This window comes from Mauremys reevesii, linkage group 23 (assembly GCF_016161935.1).
Source record: "Mauremys reevesii isolate NIE-2019 linkage group 23, ASM1616193v1, whole genome shotgun sequence".
NCBI lineage: Eukaryota > Metazoa > Chordata > Testudines > Geoemydidae > Mauremys > Mauremys reevesii.
The window spans coordinates 18,315,376-18,341,833 of NC_052645.1; the positions used below are offsets into that span (position 1 = coordinate 18,315,376).

Consider the following 26,458-nt stretch of genomic DNA (forward strand, 5'->3'; position numbering starts at 1 on the left):
CACAACATTTTATCAAACAGATGAGTTTTGTACACTCTGCAGAACACAGATAGGTTTAAAGAAACAGTTTACAAATCAGGCTTGTAAGTGATAGAGAGAGAGAGATGGTTCTACTTCAAAGGATACAACATCTGCCTATGTCAGAGAAAGGATCAAGAAAAATATATTGATTTAGTTAAACTGTTATACAGAAACTGATTTAGTTAATTTTGTCCACACATGCAGAGGATTGCACACACTGATTTCAATTTACAAATTCCTTATGTCAGACTTGATTTAAAGTAAATCAATATAAAGTAAACAAACCAAAATTAAAATGCCCACACAAGACGACACAGTTGCACTGATTTAACTACATCAGTTTCTAGATCAATTTAGTTTTAACTGATACAAATTTATTGTGCTGACAAGGCCTAAGATTTCACTACATTTTGCCTCTCTTCCCTTAAAAAATCCTCTCTCTGGGATGTATTGTGAACCCTTGGGACCCTCATATTCCCTACTTTAAGCTCCTCTCTGCATTATCATTGTCACTATCATTTTAGCACAGGACATGAGTGCACAAAAATGTCCAACAATACTGCTCTTTAATGTGGCTAGCAGAATCACTGCTGAGAAATACAAGGCCAAAACCAACCTCTGTATCATCAGGTTACCATAATAAACAACATTTTGCATTTATACAGCACTTTTTCATCCAATTAACTCAAAAGACTTGATCACCTTTACAAACATTATTAAATCTTACAACCAATCCTACGAGGCACAGAAGTTCTACTTATTCTCCAATTTATAAAATTGGGGTTATTTTGGAAAACGGCCATAGCTACTCAATGCTTCATTTTTTTTGCCCCAATTTTATAAAGGAAAAAATAATGAAGCATTGAGTGGCTAAGGCCGTTTTCCAAAACATTCTCCAATTTTCGGTACCCTAATTTAGCACTACTGGAAGAGGGGTAAAAAAATCAGGCCAAAGATATCTGCAGTTGAGCACCCAAGAGTTAGGCAGCCAATATATAATAATAATAATCACAAGCTACTTTTAAAGATTTTGACTTAAGTACTTCAACCCAAGTTGCACAGCAAGCCAATATCAGAGCCTGGAATAGAACTTGATCTTTCTGGCAGCTGGCGCATGATCTGACTTCTAGACCAAATGTCTACTGTATTTTTCACTCCATGCATCTGAAGTGGGTTTTAGCCCATGAAAGCTTATGACCAAATACATTTGTTAGTCTCTAAGGTGCCACAAGGACTCCTTGTTGTTTTTTTGCTGATATACACTAACACGGCTACCACTCTGAAATCTGATATACAGTAGCTCTTCTATTCATGAGGAAGACAAAACGTAGTGTTATAGTGAAACAATCTACTGAATAGTCACTGGAGTTTTTGTATGTCTGAGTAGCTGTTTACAGTTCTGCTTTCACTCTTTATGGAAGCTTCATGTACATAACTGTGCTATGTATCCAATCATTCAAATCAGTTTCTGTACCAGATGACTGGAGGATAGCTGATGTAATTACAGGCCAGTAAGCCTAACTTCAGTACCAGGCAAAATGGTTGAAATTATAGTAAAGAACAGAATTATCAGACACACAGATGAACACAATTTGTTGGGGGAAGAGTCAACATGACTTTTGTAAAGGGAAATCATACCTCACCAATCTATTAGAATTCTTTGAGGGGGTCAACAAACATGTTGACAAGGGTGATCCAGTGGATTGAGTGTACTTGGAATTTCAGAAAGCCTTGACAAGGTCCTTCACCAAAGGCTCTTAAGCAAAGTAAGCAGTCAAGGAATAAGAGGAAAGGTCCTCTCATGGATCAGTCACTGGTTAAAAGACAGGAAACAAAGAGGAGGAATAAATGGTCAGTTTTCAAAATGGAAAGAAGTAAATAACAGTGTCCCCCTGGGGTCTGTACAAGGACCACTGCTGTTCAACATATTCATATATGATCTGGAAAAAGGGGGTAAACAATGAGGTGGCAAAATTTGCCAACAATACAAAATTATTCAAGATAGTTAAGTCTAAAGCAGACTGCGAAGAGTTACAAAGGGATCTCACAAACCTGGGTGACTGGACAACAAAATGGCAGATAAATTCAATGTTGATAAATGCAAAGTAATACACATTGGAAAACATAATTCCAACGATACATGCAAAATGAAGGGGTTTAAATTAGCTGTTACCACTCAAAGATCTTGGAGTTACTGTGGATAGATCTCTGAAAACATCTGCTCAATGTGCAGTGGCAGTTTAAAAAAAAAAAAAGCTAACAGAATGTTAGGAACCATTAGGAAAGGGATAGATAATAAAACAGAAAAGATCATAGTGCCACTATATAAATCCATCGTAAGCCCACATTGTGAATATTGTGTATAGACCTGGTCGCTCATCTCAAAAAAAAAGGTAAGAATTGGAAAAGGTACAGAGAAGGGCAACAAAAATGATTAGGGTTACAGAACAGTTTCCGCATGAGGAGAGATTAAGACTGGGACTTTTCAGTTTGGAAAAGAGACGACTAAAAGGAGATATGACAGAGCTCTAACATCTTGATTAGTGTGAAGAAAGTGATTAAGGAAATGTTATTTAATCTTTTTTCATAACAAAAACTAGGGGTCACCCAATGAAATTAATAGGCAACAGTTTTGAAAAACAAACAAAAAGGAAGTGCTTCTTCACACAACGCACAGTCAACCTGTGGAACTCATTTCCCAGGGGATGTTCTGAAGGCAAAAACTATAATGGGGTTGAACAAAGAATTAGATAAGTTGATGGACGATAGGTCCATCAATCGCTATTAGCCAAGATGGTCAGGGATACAGCCCCATACTCTGAATGTCCCTAGCCTCTGTTTGCCAGAAGCTGGGAGTGGACAATGGGATGGATCAGTCGATGACTGCCTGTTCTGTTCATTCCCTCTGAAGCACCTGGCATTGGCCACTGTCGGAAGACAGGATTCCGAGCTAGATGGACCATTGGTCTGATCCAGCATGGCCATTCTTAGGACTCTCTAAAAATCATACATGGAGACAATAATCTCACCATTTCAAACTCAACCTGGGATTCCTTGGCCTCATTTCTGCTCAGAAAGTTATATAAACCGGACAGTCCTGTGCTCCCGCATCCGCAGGATCTGGGTGCTTGCTTATGGGTCCTGGAACATCTCCCACTTTATCTAGCCTCCTCCTAATAGGCAGTACGAGTACTTAGCATTTATACAGCACTATAAATCTTCAAATCACTGTACAAAACTCACCAGTTAATCTTCACCCGACTCCAATAAGATTTTTCCATTTCACAGATAGGAAAATATGAAAGAGAGGTCAGGCACCTTGCCCAAGGCTATAAAGTGAGCTAATGTTAGAGCCAGGATTGACCATCAGGAGTTCTTGGCTTGTAGTCTCTTGTTTAATATGCTACTAGGCCAGGCTTTGAACTTTTCCATTCTTATTTTCTCACTTTTTTTCTATTTACATTAATGTTCAGTATCTTCATATAAGATTTCCTTTGTCAGCTAATGATCCGATGAGTTTTACTTTCTGAATGCACTGTTTTTGCATTTTGAATTGTGCTACTGTATTTTTGCCTTTATGTTGTGAAGCATTAATGAAATGCTACATATAAATATTCTAGTACTTATATATATTGCATGACTTCAACGAAAGCAGCTTCAGAAATACAAGATCACTTTTATATCTGCATTTTGTTGTTCTGTCACATTCTAATACATCATTCCCAAGTACAAAAGGAACAGGAAAAACATGCCTGAGCTGAAAATGGTTAGTGCTCCAACAAGAAAGATCATTTTGCCTCAGGATGCTGTTGGTGTTACAAAATCCACTACTCACAAAAGGTCTTTCTACCAGGAAGCTCAGTTGCAGAAAAGGAAAAACAATGTAGACCCCATATTTCATGCATTTGAAGAATAGTACCTAAAAAAGGAAGAATAAAGAGCACCTCGCCTACCACACAACACAAGAAACTGGAAGCCAACAGAATCAAAAATATATTTTCCGTTTCAGAAAGTGAGCATATATTTGTTTTGTCAACATTCATAATCATCTTTCTGATAAACATATTTAAAAAATGCATCGGACTAAAAGTCCTCAGACTACAAACTTCAAAACAGCTGGCTGCAGTCTCCACAATTCAAGGGACAGATTCTGATATCGGGATATGCAGAGCCCAAACTTGTGCATCAAAAAATCTGCTCTCCGTAGTAATAAATTATGATGTCACATGCACTTGAGCATGACAGCATCAAGAGGAGGAACAATCTAGCAAGAAATATCCTCACAAAAGGGTACATGTATTTTAACAAGGTTTTAGTAAAGCACATTTCTTAAAAGTTTGTCTGAGCATGACAATTGCTTTCTACATCTGAACTGGGGAAGGAGCACATTACCCATAGCCAGATACTGCAGCAATTATATTTTAATTGCAAAGGCCAAATGCCCTACCTTTAACAAGTCACATTCAACCCACTGACTGCAGAATCTAAACTGTGAGCTTGAAAATGAACTGCATGAGATGACATTTTACAGTCTCAGCAACAATAAGAATGTCTTAGCTGTACTGAAAGCTAGTTTCTGGGCCACTGATCAATAGCACTTGTTCTTCTACATGTGCATTTGCCCTGCTCCTGTCCCAAGGGCTGACTGTGATCTTGCTTTGAAATCATCCTTTGAGAAACCATACCAATGGTCTGATAACTGCTTCCCAAAAGACACAGTGCCTGAACCTGCTGTACATATCTCTGCTTCAAGGCCTACTCAAGAGGACATATAAACTTTCAGCCTGGCAGCTGATCCACCTATCAAGAAATACTATCAAAGCCTCAAATGTATTCCATTTACCATTCCAAATAACAATTTTTAGGACAGAGGCCAAATAATATAGCTGCAGCAAGCTGGTAGCATAAAGATACAATAAACTACAGTCACAGAAAGAAAATGAATCCTCTGTGCTTGGGAAAAAATGAAAAGCTCAGATTTTTAACCTGCTTTAATGGTGAGAGACTGTTCTCTTCACCACCCGAACACACTCAGGCCCTGTCCAAGCTGGAGCACCATGCTGTAAAATGGTTGTAAAGCAAGGTTCTGCATAGCATTACAGAACTATGCTGACAACAGTTTTTAAACAATGGTGTAGATCGCAAGGTTAGTGTTGCAATGTGGACAGATTTGCTTCCAAACTAATGATGCTAGAGTCTATCAGTTCTGTCCCTTTCTCTACTTCCCACTTAGTTGGGTCCTTGCTTGGACTTGGAACACGTTAGTAACTGCCCAGCCTTGCCTAACACTAGATTTTTGGGGAAAGTTCTCACTGTTACTAACATTGATGCAGATCCACAAGCAGCAACAGAGGGACCATTAGTGTAGACAAGGTCTCCAGGAGGCCACTGGCATTTTTAATACTGTGCTGTCTAACCTTGAGTGCTGTAGTAGTAGTGTGCTCAGCCCCTCTAGTCTCACATACTGAAGCAACCAGCATGACAGACTTAGAGGAGGCACTGATAAGAACCAGAGACCTGCATGCAGCTCTCCTGAAATAGAAAGATGGTCAAGCAAAAGATAGCACATGAAGACAGAGAGGTATTACCTGGAAGAGTCTTAGGGGCTCAGTGTTTCAGAGTATTCCATAAAAAGAATAATGAATGTGCAGCTTGGGTACCTGATTTGTAATGAATTAGGCCCCAATATATACAGTCATAGTTATGCATGACAAATCCTTTCCAACAGAAAATCATTTGAATTAGTACAGAGGTTTGTTTCCACTTTTGATATATCCACAAGTGGAAACAAAAAAGGTCTGGTACAGAAAAAAAAAATTTTTTATTAACAAGTGGGGGAAAACATGTATGTAATGTTTATATATTATTTAAAAATACGTTTGTGGCATTGTAGAACCATTTATTAATTTTGGAAACAAGAAGAATCAAATTTCAACTAAGGCAGTGAAAACTTATAAACAGGAAATTACAATAAAGAAACACCAATCTTGACTCCCCATTATTGTCAACATTAGCTGATATCTAGTCTCTTTGGACCTTTTATAATAAACACTAACTCTGTACATCAACACCTTGTTTTCCAGCAAGGTGGTGCTTTAACAGAAATCAATAAATGAGGGCCAATATTTGCATAGCTGATAACATAAATAAGTGATCACATGAGGAAAACATACTTCTTATTTATCTAGATTTCCTATATCGAAAGAAAGAATTCCCTGAATAAGCAGAGTTAAGTCTCTTCAGGCTCTATTAGGTGACATCTGGTCCATCTGTCTGAGCCAGTGTGCAGGAAAAGATTCTTAGTCCACTTTTGAAACATTCTCCAATTGTGTTTTAAATGCTTCTTATAGCATGATCCACAGGAAGTCAAGAAAAAAAAGGACCAAAGTTTCTGTGAGTTAAACATGCAGCCATATAAATATACTAGTGTAATCAAGTAGAATCCTCACTCTACTATGAGCACAGTACATACACACACACACACACACACCCCCGCAAAAGCCCATCCTTACCATTTTCCAGGGCTCTGACTTTACTGACAACTCAAAAAACAGAATTAAACCTCAACCTAAGATTTCTCTTTAAGCATGACTGTTCTTAGGGTTTTCCCTGCAGGACTGCTATCTATCTCTTTCCAATTGGCTCTGATAGGCACTGCAACTATGTTTATACTCCTTGACTGGCGCTAACCAGACACTCCTGATCTAACTTCAGAGAGTGACTCAGTTATTGCTTTTCATACAGGCTTCTGGCACAGAAGCTTAGGTGGCTCAGATGTACCCCAAATTTCTGTACAGAATCCTGTTACAACTAGCTTTTCAGAATATGACCAATTCATCCAAAAGTGAAGAAATCTTCTGGGAAAGTGGAATAGCATGCTTTCCTATATAATCAATCAAAAAAAAATATTGTCAGCAAACCTTAAAGTTCTTATCAGGCTGCAGGGTATTAATTAATCTACCAGCTTTTAAATATCCACCAGCAATCTTGATATGTCCTTGGAAAGGATGCAAATTAAGCTACAGTGTTTACAAAGGCCTCATTAGAAAGGTGCGTTCTCAGACCCTAGGGATTTGTAAGTTTCCTTTCTAACCACATTTTACTAGTTAAAGGTTATTTGCATAATAGTTCCTAGAGACCCCAACTTGCTTGACCATGATTCAGTGACATGACCCAAAAATGGGATTCCTGTTCCGCAAAATCTTTACAGAAAAATACAAGAGAATGTTTTATATTAATGCTTATTATAATTATTTATATTATGGTAGCACCTAAAGATCCAATCAGGATTGAGACCCCATTGTGCTGTACATGGCACAAACTGTCATTTCAAATTGTGAAAAGTAGCAATTTCTCAAGCTTTTCAAAATACTGAAGACTTGTCTGAAGTAAATCTATCTACGTTGCCCAGGATTTAGGCACATTATTTCTATAAATATTAATCAGAATCACATCCAAAAAAATGTGCATTGGACTGAAAATGTACACTCTAAATTCTGCATATGGTTGCAGCAATTCTGCATTATTTGCATCATACTGTATGCCAACAAACCATCTGCCATAAAAACAGGGTCTTGTGCTCTTAGCACCGGATTGGGAGTCAGGGATCCACAAGTTCTGATCACAGCTGATATGACCTCGAGTCCAAAGACAAGTTACAATCTATTTGCATCAGTTCTTCCATAAAATAGAAATTCCAGGAGTGTTGTAAAGCACTTTGAAGACAAAAAGTGCTAGTAAGTGCTAAATACAATTATTCTGGCATACACAGCAGCAGCAGCAATAATGCAGTGATCGGTAAAACATAGTAATTCTTATCTTGATGCACAGGAAATAAGTTATGCATAAATTAGGGCAAGAATATCAACCAGAATCAAGAGATTTAGGCACATCTATCTATAAATGGCTATAGAGTAATTTAATTTACAGGATAATTTTGAAGCTATCTCCATAAAACAGTGCTGCAAAGATACAAACGTTCCCTCAGATGAACATGAACATTTCCCACTGACTTCAATGAGGGCTTAATGTACATATTCAAGGAGATGGTAAGGCCCTTAAGATTTTTCAAATAAAAAAAAGAGCACTTGCAAATATTTAACTGCTTCACACAAACCAACATACAGTATTTAAAAATACATGTTTCCTTCTAATACCTTTACATCAAGAAACTTCTAGAATTCCTCAGTTTCATTTTAAATTTTTCCCCTTTATGAAAAAGTTTTAGATGCTTAAGTTGCTTGGATAATAAATACCTAGCACTATATATTTCTTTTTGGCTTCAAAACACTATGCAAACATTAGTTCCCACAGCACCCGTGATGTATTTTACCTATTCCCATTTTGGTGAACTGTGGCACAAGACTTGCCCAAGGTCATAGTGAGTTGCAGAGCCATGAACAGAAGCGAGGAATTACTAGCTTGCAATGCCATGTGTAACCCATTAAACTACAGTGAAGTGAGTGACAGTGCACATGTGAACTTAATTTGGCCATGTGACTCCTCTTGAAGTGCAAACTCTGGGATGAAGACCCTGATCCTGAAAAGAATTATGCATATGATTAACTTTAACGTGTCAGTAATCCCATTTAATTTAATGGAACTACTGATGCTTAAAGTTAGGCATGTGCTTACGTCTTTGCAGGATCAGGGACCAAGACTCCACATTTGTTGTAGTAACCTGCAAAAGGAAGCAACTATTCTTTAAACACTCTGGCAAGCATTTAAGTATTGTCGTATAGACCACAAACATAAGTAAAGTTACATTATGCTAAGAGATGTGTGCATCAACACCCAGCTATCCCACGTGTTGAATTTTGCATGTGAATTAATACACTAAGGGCAACATTGCCTAGTTGTTAAGAGTAGGGGCCAGGACTCTATTGCCAACTCTGGCAATGACTTATTGTATGACCGTGGGAAAGTCAGAATTGCTATGCCTCAGTTTCCCCATCTGTAAAACTGGGATAATACTTATCTTTATAGAGCATTTTGAGCTCCCCATTTGAAATGCGCTATGGGCAAAGTATTTCTTTTACATAATATCACAGAACTCATGTTAAAGAACTCCACTGTGTTATCCATGTGACTTTGTACACAAAATGACTGCATATATTATTTGTTATGCAAATTTATTTCTCTAATTTTAATCCTAGTGATGGTTCTCAGTTTTATTTACAAATTAGACAAACACACACACCATAGGGTTTATTCCATGATAGGACCACCAGACACCTTAAGTGCACTGAAAGGCATGAAACTGAATGCAAGAGACTCAATAATTGACCTTTTCTTAGTGCAGCACACGACTAAAGTATCATAGTGACTGTAAAATGCTCAATTTTAATGTTTTTAAAAGGTGATCTATTTAAAAAGTAAGCAAAACTAATCTGAATTGCTGTTTGTGTCAGTTATTTTAGTTTCCTTTCTTCCTTTGAACCACAGAGCACAAGGTCACAGCTAAGATTTGGTATTTTAAAAGTTAAACATTTACCAAGATTTTTTGTGGTTTCCCTTTGCACTCAATCCTTCCCAGGTTTGGTTTCAGTGTTTGTAAGATTTTTTCCCCATACAGAATAAAAATGGATTCAGAGGGCCTTTAGATAGATAAAAAAAACAAGTGTTAAGATATACCTTGTATATATAAATTTCTATATCAAATGCTGAGTAAAGATGTAAAGGACTCAAATAATCTGAACACTTTTTGAATAAGGTCTATTTCACATGGTAAAATACTACATACTTTGTATACATTAGAACAACATCCGAAATGGTGCAACTTGTCTCCTAACTTTAATCTTGTTCACTCAGGCAATCTAGTATGAAATATGTGCTATATATTGTGGTTTTATAAATTTAAATCCTTGTTTGTAGCAACAAAGCTTTGCAAATCACGAATTTGCCAGCTCAGACACAACAAAAATTTACTCACTTGCAGTTATTCATGATCATGATGTGGATAGTAAGTGAATGATATTTAACTTACCTATCCAAAAAAAGTTACTTGGCCTAAGGAATAGAACTGTGGAAGGTTGATGTAGTGTAGTTTTAAATTTAACTTAAAAAAGCACTGCTGAAATAAATGTGACAACTTCTCGCTCCTCAGAGACATGATGTCTCTTATTCAGATTTGTACAGAATATGCTGATGAAATTTCAGGGCTGTTATTTGGCATCAGCAAGATACAAATTAAGTGGATTTGTCACATGTCTAAAAATATATTAAATAGTTTATCTAATTTCAAGGACTGAAGATGATGAGTTTTGGCACACAACTATATTCTCAGGCTCAAATATGTGGCAGCAATAAATGTCAGCATACATTTCAAACTATACTTATTTAGAACATGCCCTGGGCTGGAACATTAGTAACCTCAATACTCAACGGTATTTTTAGGCATTTTGTGATTTATACCTACATTAGTCACTATTTTCTACATAACTTTAGGCTACTATCTGGTAAGTGTCCAATAAGCATATAAGTGAAAATGAGTGTCCTTCAAGTACTAACATTTTCAGAAACATGGTTAAAACTGTTCAAAAAATGAACAGAATTAAAAGTTAGTTAATGAAGCCCTTGTAACTACAAAAAGAATAGTGTACAATTTAACAACAACAAAAAGCAGCATTTCATAAGGTCTTGGAAAATCCAAAAGAATAATTCTCTTAGCCCTGGAAGATTCCTGAAACCAATTCTACATCTAAGAAAAAAATAAAAAAAGATAACTTGGGCTTCCTGAACACACTTTAGTTCCTCTCTCTTTAAAACATCAAAGAACAGAGAAGATACCCTCCTGCCTCCTACCTCCACTCAAAAATTAATAGTAGCTCTATGCACCCTACCTTAACTTCCTTGAGAAAGTCTTTTTAGGCTCTCAATAGGAAACACTTCAGTGTGAAAGCTAGCAACACAGCTCTCATTTGTGGGGCATCACCTTTGGAATTTGCTGCTTCTTGACAGTCCAAGAAAGCCTGGATTGGGTGATATCTGGGCATGACCTAAGAAGTTTATTTAGCATTTGGTTAAGTTTATGACTTTATTTTTGCTGCATTTTGTATTTTAAACAGCAGAGATGACTGAGCATTATACATAGATTTCTCACATGTAGTCCTTACTCAGGCAAAATACTCTTAAAACAATGTAGGATTAGACCATATGGTTTTTTTTGGTGGGGAGGAAGTTGGGGGGGGGGTTGTGTGTGTGTTTTTTGATGTTAGCCCTCACATACTAGAGTTGTTTATACACAACACATGAATATAGACAGGGTTTTTAATAAAAAAATCACATATACCCACATACACAACTACCATTAGACAGTCAAACAATGTAACTGGCTGAAAGACCTAAGCCAGTTGAGTGCTATTAACCAACTATTTAGTAGTTGCATCAGACAGGGTTTATATAGGACACTGAGCTCAAATGCAGATGCTGCAGCAATTTTGGGGCAAAGTTGTGATTTAATCTTAATGCAGCACTAAGTGCTACATATTTCTTTGCTCTTCTGTTGCATTTGTAGGACCAACCATCAAACTGCAAATAGGGGGAAAAGGCAGAAAGAACAATTCAAAATAGCACCAAAATATCAGCAGACACCATATATAAAAATAAGTGATAGAAAGCAAAAATTCTCCTTGTAATTATTTAATGCACGCATAATTATGGATTTGAAATTTTTATTCTTTTTCAGATAGAAAAAGAAAAAATAATATTTGCATTGTTTTTGTTGTATAGCAGCTGTGATTTTTTTTGGATAGGAAGGTTGTTTATTTTGTATATGAAGATTGTTCAAATAATTTTTCTGTATATTTCTTTATTCATTCTTTTGATCCATGTGCTTTGTAAATAATAAAGAAACTGTGAAAAATGAAATTAAAACCAGCATATCTATCCTACTTTTACATAAGGAAATACTTGAGGAGTCCATTGCCTCAGTTTTGAGGCCAGCAGATATTGAACTGCTAGGGAGGTTGACTGGATAATCCACTAAATCTTGTGCATTTCTAGCTTCTACAATTCTATCCTATAAACAGCACACTATATAAGTGCCACCAATCTTCACCCTACACAAGTCTGTGTCATCTTCAGTGAACAAAAGAAAAAGACGACTACTCAGACTGACCCAATTTTATACAAAGTGACCAAGTAGGGCAGGAAGTTATAAACAGACTATGGAAATCCCCCAGACTCAAAAAGACTCCTGAATAAGAGACCCCTCAGGATTGCAAGAGAATTCTTTCTTATAAGGAAAAATATCCAAAAGATAACTCCCAATAAGTTTTAGTATCTTGGAAGTTTGTTCCTGAAATCAATGTTCTTATAACAAGTGCTGACAACGCTTTTGGACACCTGGAGGCACCAGGAGATTAATTCACTAATGTTTTGAGAAACAACATTTAAAAAAATGGTACAAGAGACAGAAACCATACAAATTTCACTTTATTACAAATCGGCTAAGTCCTGAAATTGGCAGAGGTTGATTCACATGACCATACAAGTTAAAATATGGATGCTTTACCACAGCATGAGACTCGAATTTTCAGCCCTTTGGTTGTAAAGTGACTTCCAGTGGATAACTACACTCAATCATTCTATATCCCACTGCTACTTTTTCAGCTTGTGGGCAATAGTTTTCCCCACTATAAACTTCAACTCCAAAATATCTCTCTCTCTCACACACACACACACTTGCAGAAACAATGGGATATATATATATATATAGATACCTTGTTCAAACTAAAAACCTGGCTTCACTATCACGTGGACCTGAAACACAAAAAATGAAATCTGTTCCTCTCAAACTGAGATCCCAAACCTACATTCCTTGGGCACCTTAAACTCTCAAAGAAACCAGTAGGAGTTTTGGGTGAGCACAGAATACAGGACTAGGCTCCTACTAAATTTACTGCACTGAGTAAATTGGGGTAAAAGTGCATCTTCTTCACTTCCTGCCCTGCACAGTGGTGGGGAAGAAAGCAGATAGAAACTGGTCCCATTTGTAAATAAATCCCTTACTAGCTCTAGTGAAACACTTTTATAATTCTTCAGGCCTTCTTGACATAGTTAAATAAAGATACATCTATCTTAATGGTGGAGGAGGGATAGCTCAGTGGTTTGAGTGGCCTGCTAAACCCAGGGTTGTGGGTTCAATCCTTGAGGGGACCAATTAGGGATCTGGGGCAAAAATCTGTCTGGGGATTGGTCCTGCTTTGAGCAGCGGGTTGGACTAGATGACCTCCTGAGGTCCCTTCCAACCCTGACATTCTATGATTAATTAAGCTCTTAACTTCAGACAATGTTAAGCAACGGTGTGTAGTAGTAAGAACTGGACATTAAAAAAAGCATATTTGGTAAGGATTTCCTATCTTCTCTTTACAGCATATGTGCACACACATACACACACCTTCCAGCCTCTCACCTCTGCTTCAAAATGGCTCAATGCACCTTGCCTTCATTTCTCTGGAAAAAAAATCTTAATCTTCACAGGGAAGACTTCAAAGTGTCATTCATTCTTTTGCTTGAAAATGTTATTAATGACCTTCATAATCACAGTAAAAGTCCATTGATTCTGGCTGTTAACCCTGTACAAAGCTTTAATATTACTACTGTTCACATACAAAAAGGGACCCTACAGTACAAACAATTTTGGCTAACGTTAGGGCTGTTTACACAAAAAAAAGGTCAGTTTAACTACATTGGTTGGGGAGTGAGAAATCCATACCCTTGAGTGGCACTGTTAAGCCAACCTAAGTCCCTGTGTTCACATTGCTAGGTCAACCTACCTACTGCCTCTTGGAGAGGTGAATTATCTACACTGACAGGAGAACGCCTCCCAACAGTGTAGGAAGTCTCTGCACTGAAGCAGGGCAGCTGTTCTGCTGTAGTGTTTTAAGTGTATACAAGCCCTTAGTGTAGCGCCCCTGACCTTATCACCTTCTCTGATTTGAAACTAGCATGGAGGCAACCCAGAATTAGCACTAATACAACCCAGAAATCGAAGTTGAATAGGCTTTGTCTGCAAACAGAAGACATTATTGATATGTGTGATTAGTTTAAATTCAAAATATATATTTTGAGTAGATAGTATCTGAAGACCATGCTAATCACAGACCTTTTATTCTTGACTCTTGGCAAAGTTTAATTCCAGCATGCATGCCTTTATTGTCACAGTTATTAACATCACAGAACAGTAATTCTTTTTTAAGATCCAGAAATAATGTTCTGGCCTGCTTTTCCATCTCCCACACAAAGATAAGCTACAAATGCAACTACTTCGGGCTTTTAGAAAAACACTTCCATGGCCAACAATTGAAGATTAGAAAGAAGATAAAGAGCATCAGAATGGGAATATTGAATCTGTCTCATGCAGTTCACTCATGACAATGCAACGACTGTAATGCCAGGGAGATTTAGAATCTTTTGGTATGGGTGGGAAAGAGAAGGACTGCGATGTAATTTGGATCATTGTTGAAAATCATTTCTAATTTAGATCTACAGCCTATTCATGTCAACCTCAATGTTCCCAGACATCGGAAGTAACTTCATTTTTCAACTTGGATGCTTTTTTCCAGTTCAACGTGGTATAAACAAACTTTGTCCTTCATTCTCTAAACTCGGAGCAGCAGTATTTCAAGGTCACTCTTCCTAGCGAAGGAAGGCCTTGCTCCAGCAACTTTCACTGCAGCACCATTTCGACTGCAAGAGCAATAAATAAATATGGAATACAAGTCTTTTATTCCGTTTGCCATGCAAATCCTTTACACTGAAAAACTTCTACGTTAAGCACTCTCTCATTCTGTTTCCATGGCTGTCCTTTGCAGGACTACAGATCCTGTAATACTGCTCTACTGCAGGAACATTCCAGTGACCTTCAGTCCTTATTTGCAAATAAAAAGGAAAACAAAGGGCTGCTTATACTTGTCAAGTGTTCTGCTGATGTTTGTACAAGAGATACAAGGCTTCATTACTCCCAAGAACTGAACAGTTACTGATTAGCAACCTATGTGCTAATGTTAGGCTTCATATCCCCTAACCTAAAAATGTGGCATTATCTGCAAGGGCAACAGAATGTGCTGCACTTACTAAGACTTTCACATTCTGATAATAATAAGAGTACTACAATTTTAAGAAGGCTATATAATATGAAGTGACATATTTTGTAGTACATATGCTATCTAAAGAGTTACGTTAGTGGTCTTCATAAAGGATGTGATTTAAAGGATTAATGTATCTCCTTTTCAGTCAGCCTCTGAAGACATTATGAATAACCTGCAGTGAGAATGAAGACAGCAAAATTTTACCCATCATTATACAGCCATTTTAAAGAAACAGTACTATTCGTGATATACAGGGGGAAGTTATGAAAGAATTTAACTTTATGATTCAGGGCCCTGAATATGAAATCCTACTGGACAGTAAGGCATATTTGTATACAAATTCATAACAGTGTCACTGGTGCTCTTTAAAGGTACAAAGTAAAAGGAAATGTGGAGAAAAATTCACTCAAAATATTACATTTTCTTCTTCTATGAAAGCTTCAGTGCACTTGAACAAAGAAAAATTATTCTGAAAAATAGTTCAAGCTTTGAATCTCCATATTCGTTGTTCAGAATAAGTATTTTATCGCTGTACTTCTTTGAAAATTAATAGTTTCCTCATTCATCTTCCCTTATCTCTACTAAACTAGCAAAATACAGTTGAAGGGCATGCAGAATCCAAATAGAACAAGGTACAGTAGGTGCAATGTAAGGTATGCAAGGAATGTAAAGTGGCCATTTTCTGAGACAGTTCAACTTATCTCCTCTCCTTAAAGCTAGACAATTTCTGTGATTTCCACATAAAACAAAAATTAAACTTACCAGGAATTGCATTAATTTTACAAGCAGTTAATTATCCCTCTTCAGACAGGGAGAAGCAAGTCACTCCTATCCATCCCCCACCAAAAAGGAAGAGGAAACAAAGGCAGCAAGAGATGCAGAAAAATGGTTCTGGAATGTCCAATGCAGTTCATAACTGAACAGCTGCCCTCTCAGCAAACTATTCGCCATTTTTCTTTGTCTTTCAGCTGACCCCTGCCTCACTGAAAAACTCCCGAGTCGCCAGTGAAACACTGTGCAGCCTCCTTCCACTTTAACAGTCAAAGGCATTCAATCTAGCATGCTATTTGACACCAAATCTTGCCTCCGCTGCTGTCTTATTGGTTAAGCTCCTTTATCTGTTAAGCTCACAAAGTCTGGATTGGCTGCTCATGTCATCACTAACCTCCATTGTACACTTCCTGTTTTAAAGTTACCTTGAGATGCAGAACAGGGGTCAGACACAGACTTCAAACTAGAAGGAAACTTACATAAGGAAATATTTAGTAAATATATATAATACAAAAACTGACAAGATATTTGACAAGATCTTGCACATCTGACAGATTTCCTGACACTAATGTAGAGTCGTACTATTTCCCACCCCAAGGATTTCTTATTGGCTATCTGAGGTCCATTTAAAAAAATTAAGATAATTTAGGGGCTTTTGATTGGCCAGATAGGTTGTCTGTGTAACATCAATACAGTACCATATAGCAGTTCATCTGAGAAGACAGTAAGCACACACTGGAAAGTTACTGTGTGAAAACAATATAGGCTTTTCTTAAGGCAGGAAAAGCAAGCCTAAAACAATTAGACTAACTTTAACTTTAATGTAGCAGAACTGAAGTAATCTATTTGAGCCCTAGTCTTAATTATTTGCACAAAGACCTTTTATAGTTTTCCAAAACAGATCTGTCATTCTAAGTAATTCGAGTTAAAAAAACAAAACAAGCTAAGACAACTTTAAGGTTGAACAATTAAGCACTCAAAAAATGAAGTGCCACAGTTACAGGTTGCATGTGAACCCTTAACTTTGTGAGTGCAGTAAGATACAAGGCATAACTACATTATTATAAATTGTACTGTTTAAGAAAATGTACACATTTGCACTTGCATGCACATTCTCTTTTCATCAGCAGCACATAAATGCAGTTCAAGAAATCAGGCAGATAACTGAAGTTAAATTAGATGAATACATAGGTGACACATGCCATTAATGTTCACTGAGAAATATAAATAGTTAAAATACATTTTACTTAATGTGTAGTATGTTATGAACGGTTCACTGTGTATCTTTCATTAGTGATTTTCATGGACTGTGTGGCGCTCACAGGAGTAGCAGCCAGTAGTAGAATGTTACACAGGTAGCATAATTGTAGAAAATTATGTTGTATTTGAAAAAAAAAAATCAATTAGAAATATTTGGCTACACATCACAAAATGCCCTATCCCATGAACCTCATGAGGATCACAGCAGGAAGCACTTCTTCACATACTAGATGTCGGTAGGAAAGAACCACTTTGAGTCTCAGAAGCTGTGCTGATTTTTCCTCCAAGGCATGAGTACCTTATGTTGCCTCATGAACTTTACTGTTTCACTTGGGGAAAGGGTTCCATGGTACCTAATTCACTGTTGACCTTACAAAACACTTCACAAATGAAGCAAGTATGCCAACAGAACCCTTTACCTACCTACTCTAATTATTTCACTCTGCAGGTGTTAACTCTGCACACATGTACAGCATGACCTTTGTTAGCTTTGAGTGAACTTAGCACAATTAAAAATGTTCTGTGCTAGCTCAGTACTCAATTTTCAAAGTCTGTTCAGGCAACCAAATCAAGATCCTTTTCCAACGGAACGCTTAAAAAGGTAGGTGTCACTGAAGGCTATTTCCATGCCATATTTCAAGAGTCTAATATCAGTCATTTTTGATGTTCAAACAAGGGTTCCAAGTATTGTTTCTACAACAGGTTCCCCTGCTCTCAAACATCTAAACTATTTTTGCTCTTAACTCCACACACACACACACCCCCACTCTCCCAAAAAACCCACCTCTCTAAAATAAAATCATCATCACTTTCAGGGAGAAAAGAAGCCTGGAAAACTTTAGAAAATTTAAAACAACTGAGAGTTTAAAAGTAACTGAAAACATGTGCCTAAAATGGAAATAAACCTTTATGCCAATCAAGCCACAGAGGCTGCTATATTTCAAGGTCAATGTTCATATGACAACAGGTCTAATCCAAAACCCCCTGAAGTCCATAGAAAGACTCCCATTGACGGCAGTGGGCTCTGGATCAGGCCCACGATTTGTAATAATGGACTAAACACAGAATGTTCTCATACATATACTGAAGTAGGAATGTATTTTGTGCTTTGGATAGAGGATTAATAACATCTAAAGCAGCAACGTATCTGTATTTTTTATACCAGGTTTCAAACAAATTGTATCCCAAAATGCTTTACACACTTACAATAAGTGTTAGAATAGTGAAGGGAAAGATAAATTATGTTAAGAAGCATAAAACAGAGATGGTACTAAAAGATTAAGTTAGACCCAAACAGCTGATAGAAATAAATGCATTTCAGAAAATATCTACCCTAGTGGCATATGAAATATTTAGTAACAAAAGTTCAATCTTCATAATAATGTTCTTAAAAATCTCAAAAATCTAGTAATGCTTAGATTAACTAACTGTAACACTACATAGTCTAAGGACCTTATTCTGATCTGCTGGACAGATTGCACATGTTTTATTCTTATCATGAAATCAAGGGGAGTAAAGCCAATGCTGAGCACTTTCGAAAAATCCCACCTGAAAGCCAGTAAAGGATGAAGATTCTGGAAGACAGCAAGTAAGTTGCATGTTTCCACCTCTGACTGATTATATGGCTTATTAGTTATCTTGGCTACTGAAAGTTATCATTGCATGCTTACAGATAAGAGTTGTTTTTTTCAGAAGTGACAATCTACTGCAAGGTATTCACATATATCATTAAAAAAAAATCAGATAGTGGCACTAAAGAGACTAATAGATAAAAATTTCTGATCTCAAGTGCATAGAATCAAAAGGTAGATGAATCATGACATTCTGATGGCCTATGAAGCTAGGAAGCTTGATCACTGTAAAGAACTTAAATTTACAGCATATGCAACATTTTCCTTTCTAAATTTAGTGACAATAAAGAGTTCTGAATGAACAGGTATTAGGAATTAAATTTCTTTATTTATTCTGTGCCTCAGACACAGACATTGAGCAAGCTCCCACCATTGCCCTTCCAATGTTTAACTGGAGGGACCACCTTTAACTAGTGTTGTCTCTGTCCGTGTTTGGCTTTACAACCAAGACTGACATGGAGGTGGCTTTTGCGATGTGACAAATGTCCTCAAGTACCTGAATTGATGCTTTCAGGCAATTGCACATAGATGGCCATCAGATGGTGCTGATGCTCCCTCTTAGTCATTAACTGTTTGGTATGGATTTGAATCAGAAACCTAGAGATGAAAAGCTCCATATCCAATTATCAGAGCCCCTCAGTATTCTAGTCCCTCCCAACTGTTTAACGTCAAACAGGTGGCTCACAGGCATAAAAACTGTACAACAGAACAGAACTAATTCCGATACACGTTGGACAAAGGATGAGATAGGATAACTGTTAACAAGAATCTGAAGGGTTACCAAGGAGGGAAATAACAAGGAGTCCCGTGGCATCTTAAAGACTAACAGATTTATTAGGGCATAAAGCTTTCATGGGTAAAAAACCCACTTCTTCAGATGCAAGGAGGGAAAGGAATTGTTTAGAATTAGAGGGTATCCACATGAGCTTTTTTGCCCCAAATTTCCCATGGTTGGTCCCAATCATTCAGCACAACAGGTGGGAGTGTAAGCACAAAGATGGCTCCAGGCACCTGCCAGCATTTAAACAGTGTTGTCTAACCCTCTCTTACAGGTCCACACAGCACAGTGTTTAAAACACCATCTGCTGCCAGTGCCTTGTCTACACCATCGATGATAGCAACTGTAAGAAATTTGGCACAAACAAGCCTAGTATAGTAAAAGCATTAAGAGTCATACCAGGATGTTACATAGCATGGGACAAATATTGGTAGAGAATGTTACTGAGAACTGGACATAATATTTCACCAGCAGTTGCACCAGTGCCAAAAACAATAGTAAAATAATGTCTCTACTGCTATTTGAGATTCCCCTATTTATGTAGCCATGGGTTGAATTAGCCCATTTAGCCACAGCCTCACACCGGGAGCTCATGTTCAGCTGATTATCTATGACCCCCAAATCTTTTTGAGAGTTACTGCTTTCCAGGATAGAGTTCCCCACTATTTAACTATGGCCTACATTCTTTGTTCTTAAATGTATATATTTACATTTAGCCATATTAAAATGCATAATATTTACGTGAGCGCAGATTATCAAGCGATCTAGATTGCTGTGTGTCAGTGACCTGTCCTATTCATTACAGGATCTTAGAAGGGACCACAAGGGTCATCTAGTCTAACCCCCTGTCAAGATGCAGGATTTTTTGTGTTTAAACCCTCCAAGACAGATGGCTCCAGCCTCCTTTTGAAAACCTCCAGCGAAGGAGCTTCCAAGACTTCCCTAGGCAGAAGCAGTTGAGTCTATTTACCACTCCCCCAATTTCCATCATCTGCAATCCTTATCATTGATTATTGTATTACTTCTTCCAGGTCATTAATAAAAATGTCAACAGCCTAGGGCCAAGAACCAATCCCTGCAGGACCCCAGTTGAAACACACCCATTCTATTATGATTCCCCATTTACAGTTACAATTTGAGAGAGTTATCGTTTAATCCATATAATGTATGCCATCTTTTATCATTCTAGTTTTATAATAAAAATGTCATGTGGTACCAAGTCCAGTGACCTATAGAAGTCTAAGTATATTACATCAACATTATTACATTTATCAACCAAACTTGTAATCTCATCAAAAAATATAAAGTTAATTTGACAGGATCTATTTTCCATAAACCATACTGAATGGCATTAATTACATTAGTCTCCTTTAATTTTTTTAAAGACTCTCATATCAACCACTTGATTATCTTGTACAGGACTGATGTCAGACCAGTAGGCCTATAATTACCTGCGTCATCCCATTTACCCTTTTTAAATATTGGCATAAACATTAGCTTCATTCTAGTCTTCTGGAATTTTCCTCGTGTTACAAGACTTATTGAAAACTCAATATTAATGGTCCAGCGAGCTGCTATGCTAGCTCTTTTAAAACTCCTGGATACAAGTTATCTAGACTAACTGATTTTAAAATGTCTACTTTAATAGCTGCTGTTTAGCATCCTTCCAAGATACTAGTGGAATGGAAAGAGTTATGATACAATGTCTTTCCCCTCCATCCATACAAAACAAATATTTATTGAACGCTTCTGCCTTTTCTGTATTATTGATAATTCTACCATTTCCATCAAGTAAAGAACCAATACCATTATCAGGATTATTTTGTTCCTAATATACTTTAAAAACTCCTCCTTATTGGCCATAACTTCTGGCCACAGATTTCTCCTTGTGTCCCTTTGCTTCCCTTATCAATTTCCTACCATATGTAATTTCTGATTTATTTTCATTTCTATCAACTTCACCTTTCTTCCATTTAATCTCGATTTTTTTTTAAATACATACACTTGCCTTAATTTCCCCTTAAACCAGGTCAGTTTTTTAACCAATACAGTTTTCTTCTTTGATTGTGGGATTACAGATTTTTAGGCATCTAATAAAGTGTTCTTAAACAATTTCCAATTATCATTCACATTTTTCTGATTAAATTCTTCCTCCCATCTGATTTGGCTCAATTGTTTTCAGCTTTCTGAAGTGGCCCTTTTAAAGCACCAAGTGTGTATATATCACTACTCTGGATTTTATTCTGTTTGCACACTATAAACGTGATCAAGTCATGACCAATTGTACTCAATTTATTCATATTTAATTCTGTGATAATGTTTTCTTTATCTGTCAAGAGAAATGTAGAGTTTCCTCCATGCTGGATGCAACACATTTTGAGTTAGGAAATGGTCATCTTTCTTATAGTAAGGTCAGAACTGCCCAAGTGACTAATTCAGTCTAACTGAACAAGTGGATACAACTTGCTATTAAGTTTTGACCATCCCTTCTTTTATAGAACAACAATTAAAAAAATGCAGATTTGATTCTGCACTGTGGTCTTTTGTCCAGACTGTGTACTTTAAAGGCATATGAATTAGAGAAGAATCAGCTTTACTTAAAAAAGCTTAAATATACACATTAAAGAGAAGCCTCTTTAAACAAGGTGTGCCAAGAAGTCAATAGAACACCTGCTAAATATAGTTACTCCACAACAAAACTATTTCCCCCCCAGTTTATATAAGCGCACTGCACTGATTGTGCTTGGTATAAAAATGGGATCTGAGCAAGAATGAAAAAAACCAAAACAAAACCCAACCTGTTTCCCAATCTTCACTTTTGGCAGACAGATGAAAAATAGTTAAGTAGCATCAAAAGTTTTAATCTGACCTCAATTGTGTCATCTTAGTATTTTGTGAAAACATTACAAGTTATTGGTGATAGCTTATCTGAGTGACTTTAGCAGGCATCATATTTGGTGGTACATGTTTATAGTGTGACCTGTTACTATTGTGGCAGAGCTCTGACCTTGCTCCCGTGGGTCCTGCGCTTCTAGGCGGTGTATGCTAGCCTCAGTGGCTCACTGTGACCCTCCACGTAGCCCTTCTCTCTCTAGGGCCAGGGTTACAGTCTACTGAGCCCTTTTCATCATAGGCTGCAAGGAGGTTGGTGAGAGAACTCCCACAGTCTCTGTTCAGCCTCCTGTCCTGACAGGGACCTGACTTCCCCTTCCATGAGCTGTTCATGGGTTGGGGGGAACCCGGGCCCGCCCTCTACTCCCGGTTCCAGCCCAGGGACCCTAATGGTAGCAGTTGTTGGCAGCCAACCTTTCACTGCCAGAGTTGCTACATTTCCCTGGGCCACTTCCCCACAGATCTCCTGCTTCTCCCTTACCTTACGGCTCCTTTAACGATTTGAGGGTGTCTTCGGTAACCAGCCCTTCAGCCGCACTTCCTCTCCTCTGGTTCCCTGGCTCTCCTCTGCCTAACTGGAGTGAGCCCTTTTTATAGTATCAGCAGGGCCTTAATTAGAGTCAGGTGGTCACATTAGCTTAATGGCCTCACCTGACTCGTTACAGGTTAATTAGAGTCAGGTGTTCTCATTAGCCTGGAGCAGCCCCTGCTCTGGTCAGTCAGGGAACAGAAAACTGTTAATCCAGTGGCTAGTATATCTGCCTTCTGCTATACCCAACTGGCCTGGGTCTATCACACTATGAACAGATGGAAACAATGTGTGATATTTTAAATACTTTATTTTAACTTGGACTTTAAATATTCCCTGCATAAACAGTATTTATAATGATGATTTTACATTCATAGAGTACTCTCTTTGCTAGTATCTCAACACACTTTACAAAGATTAAATATGCACAACTCTCTGAAATAGGCAAGAAAACTACACATTTTATAGAGAAAGAAAGAGTAGTACAGATTAAACAACTTGCTCAGGGTCAGCCAGCCAGCTGGAATAGATTCTAGTGGTCCTAATTCTCAGTCCCCTATATAACTACTAAATAACAATCCTACCCTGCTGTGTAGGGGTTTCCAGGGTCAGTCCCAAACTAAAATACTTTCCAGTTTATTCGATCAAGAATTTTGTGTCCACCCTGAATGGCATTTAAACTCATTCATTCCAGTGTTCAGTAGGAATAAAGATCTCTAGCTAAAAGCAAATTCATTAACATTTGAGTGAAAAAGTTGTGATTCATAGTGAAAGGTGAACCAAAACAAGTTATGTTAGAATATATTAGGTCAGGAAGAAGTGAAGAGCTATACACTAGGTTATTTTGTTTGTGGCCAATATAAAAAAAGATAACTATGTCTTGCATGCTGCCATGTTCTTTGCTCTGCACCACAATTCCTAACTGTTATCACACTGACGTGAAATGGTACTTTCAATCCAACTGCACAGACTCTGGCAACTAATGAGGGTACTTACAAGGGCTTATTCACAGAGATTCTAAAATAGACTGGAGCTCTCAATACCAGGAGTTTCTTCTTGAAATCTTATATGGGACACTGGGCTTAGTCAGAAATAAAAAACATGGTGATCATTTGCTTCTGAACAGTACACCATTAAGGCACTACACCGGGAGTCAAGAGTTCTGAGTTCTAATCCTAGCTCTGAGTGACATGCTGTAAAACTTCAGGAGGAAAGAAGGTCTAGCAAATAGGCCTCCGGACTAAGATTTAAGGCACCCGAGTTCAGCCATGTACATCCCGTGTGACCTTGGGCAAGTTATTAAAAATCTATTGGTGCCTCAGTTTCCAATCTGTAAAACAGAATAGTACTTTCCTTCCTGACATGGGTGATGCAATGATAAAACCTATTAATGACTATGGGATGCTCAGATATCACAATGATAAGGGCCACAACTTTCTAGACAGAATTAGGAGAGTGACTACATAACGGGAATGACTAACACCTACTTACTTCACAGAATGGATTTCAAGCCTATTTACTATGCTGTTTAATACAGACTAACACGTTTACCCCTGATGCTGTTTAATGTTTTAATTAATCTTAGTTTAATTTCTCAAAGTAAAAGTAGTCAGTTTAACTTTTGTTTACAGTTATTTTCACTTTCAAGGTTCTTCGTGCTGCCATATTTGGGTTTCAATCACCACATGGGAATGTGTTTAAAAAATCAACTGCTTTAATTTGATGATTTTTCATTGTGAAGACATTTCTAGTGGTTTTAGTTGTTTTTAAGGGTTTTCTCTCCCCTTGCACTCCCCATTAAGGTTAAAATATTGGGTCAAACTTTGAAAAGGAGAAATGCTTTTGAGATCCTCAGATGAAAGATGCCATAGATGGGCAAAATAATTTGCCCAATATTTTATGGTTGAATATCATCCCCCATTGGGAGTCGATCCTTGCTCAACTTTACAGAAACTGGGATATTATGGGAATGTATTTCAGATGCAAAGTTTAATAACTTGAGGTTTTGCATGACAATCCTGGAAGACATTCAATACCCATCACTCATTGATTGTCACAGGAGGTAAAGCAAGCTTCACTTAGAAGCCCTCCCATCAACCTAACAGCTGGATTCAGCGAGTAAGTGGCAGTTAAGTGATAACAAGAAAGCACCCGATCTTTCCCCTTTCTCACACATTTGCTGTACAAGAAGCACTATACACTATTGTGTAGGGATCCGCTCACACTCACTGGAAAAGGAGGAAGTGCTTTATAAACAAGGTTATTACTTCAGTGTGTGTGGTGCAGGTCCTCACCCCTAAGGGGACACAGGCCTCCCCCTGCTCCACTCATTCGAGTTGCCTGGCTGTGCTGCCTCAAAGGGTTCATTTCACCCCTTTCTCCAAACCTGCTTAGCTTAAACCTCCAGCCCACCGCATACTCCCTAGACAACATGTAACGCTCCCCTTGACCTTCTTCCCATGCAGGGCATCCAGCCCCACTAGCACGGATCCTTTTCCTACACGCCCCTTGCCCCCTCCCCCTGCCTGCTAGGCCACCGTACCACCACCCCCCACCCAGCTCCCGCCCTTCCCCCACCCCGCCAGCGCCAGAGGGAAAAGGGGGTGCTTCAGTTTCCTGTCCTCTCCCCGGTCCGCTCCCCCACAGCCAATCATCACGAAGTCCTCACTGCCCGCCTCCGTGCCACCAGCCAATCGGCGGCGATAGGGAAGCTCGGCCAATGGGAGCGGCACGGGCTGGTGGAAGAGTCCACCCTGAGAGCCCCCGCATCGGCCCGCCCCCCTGACCGGATCCCTGCCCCCCTGCTTCACTCACCAGCCAAGCCAGCGCCGCGACCTTCACCTCCTCTGCCCGGGGCCCCGACGGGAGGGGGCCCGCTACCGCTCTGCTCCGGTCCGGCTGAAGGGAGAGGGGAGGGGGGGTGACAAAGAACGGAGCGAGCGCGAAGCGGGCGAGAAACAAGATGGCGGCTGCTCCGTGAGGCGGTGGAACGGACGCTCCGCCCCTTTCCCCCCTCGGGCGAAACACTGCGCATGCCCGTGACTTGATGCTGGGCCTCGCGAGATCTCCGTGGTATGAGCGGGATGGAGGGGACTCACTCCTTCCGGCAAGGGGGAGGGGCGGTCCCAGGCGGAGGAGGGGCCTGGGACGGGGAGTCCAGGGAGGTGGCTGAAGAACCCCGGAAGCTGAATAGCACATACGGTCTCCTCAGCCGCCCCGGGACCTGCATGGGGCATAACACCCAGAGTGGGCCGGGGCTCTGCACCCTCACAGGCGTGGGAGGAGGCTCCCCGAAGGACAAGGGATCATTGATCTGGCTGAGGGGGTAGGAGGAGAACCCAGGAGTCCTGACACCTCCCCGGCTGGGGCATGAGAGGAGAACCCAGGAGTCCTGATCCTGACACCCCCAAACAGGGGCTCTCTCTTGCCCTGCGACCTACGTTATCCTGTCCCTGGTCTGTCCAGAGAAAACCTCAGCCAGATG

General features: G+C 38.8%; 1 protein-coding gene across 2 annotated transcripts in view; it reads right to left on the reverse strand.

The window, feature by feature from the left end:
* Positions 1–26,031, reverse strand: part of NFYC (nuclear transcription factor Y subunit gamma) — a 59,412-nt gene extending 33,381 nt beyond the window's left edge. Inside the window, exon 1 of one of the 2 annotated variants that reach the window (XM_039511457.1) lies at positions 25,789–26,031. In XM_039511457.1, coding sequence (XP_039367391.1) covers positions 25,789–26,008 — 220 coding nt within the window. In that variant the 5' untranslated portion in view covers positions 26,009–26,031. The remainder of the gene's footprint in view (positions 1–25,788) is intronic. The other variant, XM_039511456.1, reaches the window with a different exon arrangement.
* Positions 26,032–26,458: the final 427 nt, after the last annotated feature.